Genomic DNA, 2,078 nt, shown 5'->3' with positions numbered 1-2,078 from the left:
GTAAGACAACCCTTGTCTCACCAAGATCCGCCCCGCCGCCTCTCCTGGTCATTGGTTCAAGGTCTCGGCAGAGCCAGCTGGGTCAGGAAGGGAGAACCAGCCCACCGAAGGACCTACGGGCAACAGTCCCCAGGTGGATGCACAGCCGGTGGCGCCGTTACCCAGACGACGACACTTAAGGAAGAGAGGCAGTGAGTGTCGCTGGAGGTGGGGATGGGGGGAGGGGCTGCAAGTGCCGTTCGGACCTATCGACTTGGGTGCCTGTGGTGATCCCGGGAGCAATGTGCCTGACGTGTGCCCATGCTCTTGGGAAAATGGGTAACTTGACGATCTGCCTGAGACGATGTGGTTAGACACTCAAAGGCAGGAGAGCCCCAAGTCCTGAGGGACCGATGGCAGGGCCGGCCACGGAAGTGTCAGGGAGGGCGTCAGGTGCAGTGACCTTGAACCCTATTTCTCCAGCCTATTCGGCAGTTTGGCTTCCACGATTCCAGATGGCCCGACCTTCACTTCCTTTAGTGACGCTGTCACGTTCCCCATGAGAGGCCAGTCCTGGGAGCCTCTCCCCTCCCCCACCTTGCCCGGTTCTGCTCCAAGTGTGACCCTCAAGTCGTCCTTAGCCAATGAGGCAGCCACAAGGCTCTTGGGGACCATGATGGCACTCTACAGAGAGAGAGCCCGGGAAGGGACCAGAACCCAGAGCCCCTGACCTCTCAGAGCTCTGTGCTCCCCAAGCCCACCCAAAACCTCGCTCTGCTGTATTCTGGGCCGTGGGCCGGGATTGGGCTGGGTGTGTGTGAGAGGCAGTGCTGAGGTGGGTAGACCCTCCCCCCGTCCCCCACCAGAATGACGGGCCCCCCCTCATGGCTGGACAGTGTTGCTTCCAGGGGCCTGACAACTTGTTTTTGTTTTCATTGTGTTGGTTTGCTTTCTTTTTCAGAAGCTGCGGAAGGTACTGGAATGTACTGGATGGAGCTGGGAGCAGATTAAAGAGGGATGGAGATGTGAGCCCCCTTTGGGAGCTGGCCGCGAGTGTCAGTTGCAACCTCCGAGTCACACACAGGTTTTTATGTGGTGAGAGACGGGACAAAGGGAAAAACAACACAGAACCTCGGGACTTCCAGAGTTTATTTGGCGTCATCGCGCGCTCACAGATCCGGCCCTAACACGGGGGTGACCTCAGAGGGACTGCGGGACCGTCCACAGGCAGAGGCCCTGGCACCTGAGGCTGGAACTGGGCTCATCAAGAGCAGCTGCTGGGCAATGATCTATCACAGAGACATGCAGAAGGTCAAGGTCGGGCAGGTTCACAGATGAGGCAGGGGACCTGAGGAAAGTGAGGCCACTGGCTCTCTCTTCACTAGCGGGACATCGGAGGTGGTTACTTATGTTTGGGGGGCCACTGCACCTCCCGCTTCTGCTGCTGCTGCTCTGCCGGGGGCGCGACCTCTCCCTGCAGTGGCTGGACTGGGCGGGTCTCTTGGACCTGGCCAGGAGCAAGGAGCAACGCGGGCGGCTCCGGCGGCCCCTCCCGCTGCTCCAGGGGCTCGTCTCCCTTTGCCAGCTCTCCATCCAGCTGCTGGTGCGAGAGCTGCTCATTCTCTCCCAGCTCTTCCTCCAGCTGCTGCTCCGGGCTTTCTGTTTCCTGACGGTCCTCACGCTGCTGCTGCTGCTGCTGCTCCAGGTGCTGTTCCAGGTGCTGTTCCAGGTGCGCTTCCTGCTCCTGTGACTCTTGCTGCTGCTGCTGTTCCAGGTGCTGTTCCAGGTGCTGTTCCAGGTGCTGTTCCAGGTGCTGTTCCAGGTGCGCTTCCTGCTCCTGTGACTCTTGCTGCTGCTGTTGCTGCTGCTGTTCCAGGTGCTGTTCCAGGTGCTGCTCCAGGTGCTGTTCCAGGTGCTGTTCCTGCGGCCGTGGCTCACCGTCTTGCTCTGGCGCCCCCTTCACAGGAGCTGCGTGTTTCTCCCTGTGCACCAGGAGGACCTCCCCTGGGAGCTCGGAGGGCACCTTCTGGCATGGGCCGGGCAGCAGAGCTGGCTGCTTCGCCTGCTCCTGCTGAGTGTCGGCGGGAGGAGAAGCAGAC

General features: G+C 60.8%; 1 protein-coding gene across 1 annotated transcript; it reads right to left on the bottom strand.

The window, feature by feature from the left end:
• Positions 1 to 1,381: 1,381 nt before the first annotated feature.
• Positions 1,382 to 2,065, bottom strand: IVL (involucrin; the record flags this gene model as incomplete). The annotated part of the gene is made up of 1 exon (XM_023523866.1): positions 1,382 to 2,065. A coding segment is annotated over one exon (684 nt), but the record flags the coding sequence as incomplete, so codon positions are not given.
• Between the last annotated feature and the right edge of the window lie 13 nt (positions 2,066 to 2,078).

This window comes from Pteropus vampyrus, unplaced genomic scaffold (assembly GCF_000151845.1).
Source record: "Pteropus vampyrus isolate Shadow unplaced genomic scaffold, Pvam_2.0 Scaffold426, whole genome shotgun sequence".
Lineage (NCBI taxonomy): Eukaryota > Metazoa > Chordata > Mammalia > Chiroptera > Pteropodidae > Pteropus > Pteropus vampyrus.
Note: the sequence above shows the minus strand (reverse complement) of the source record. Positions and strands in the feature narration are given on the sequence as shown.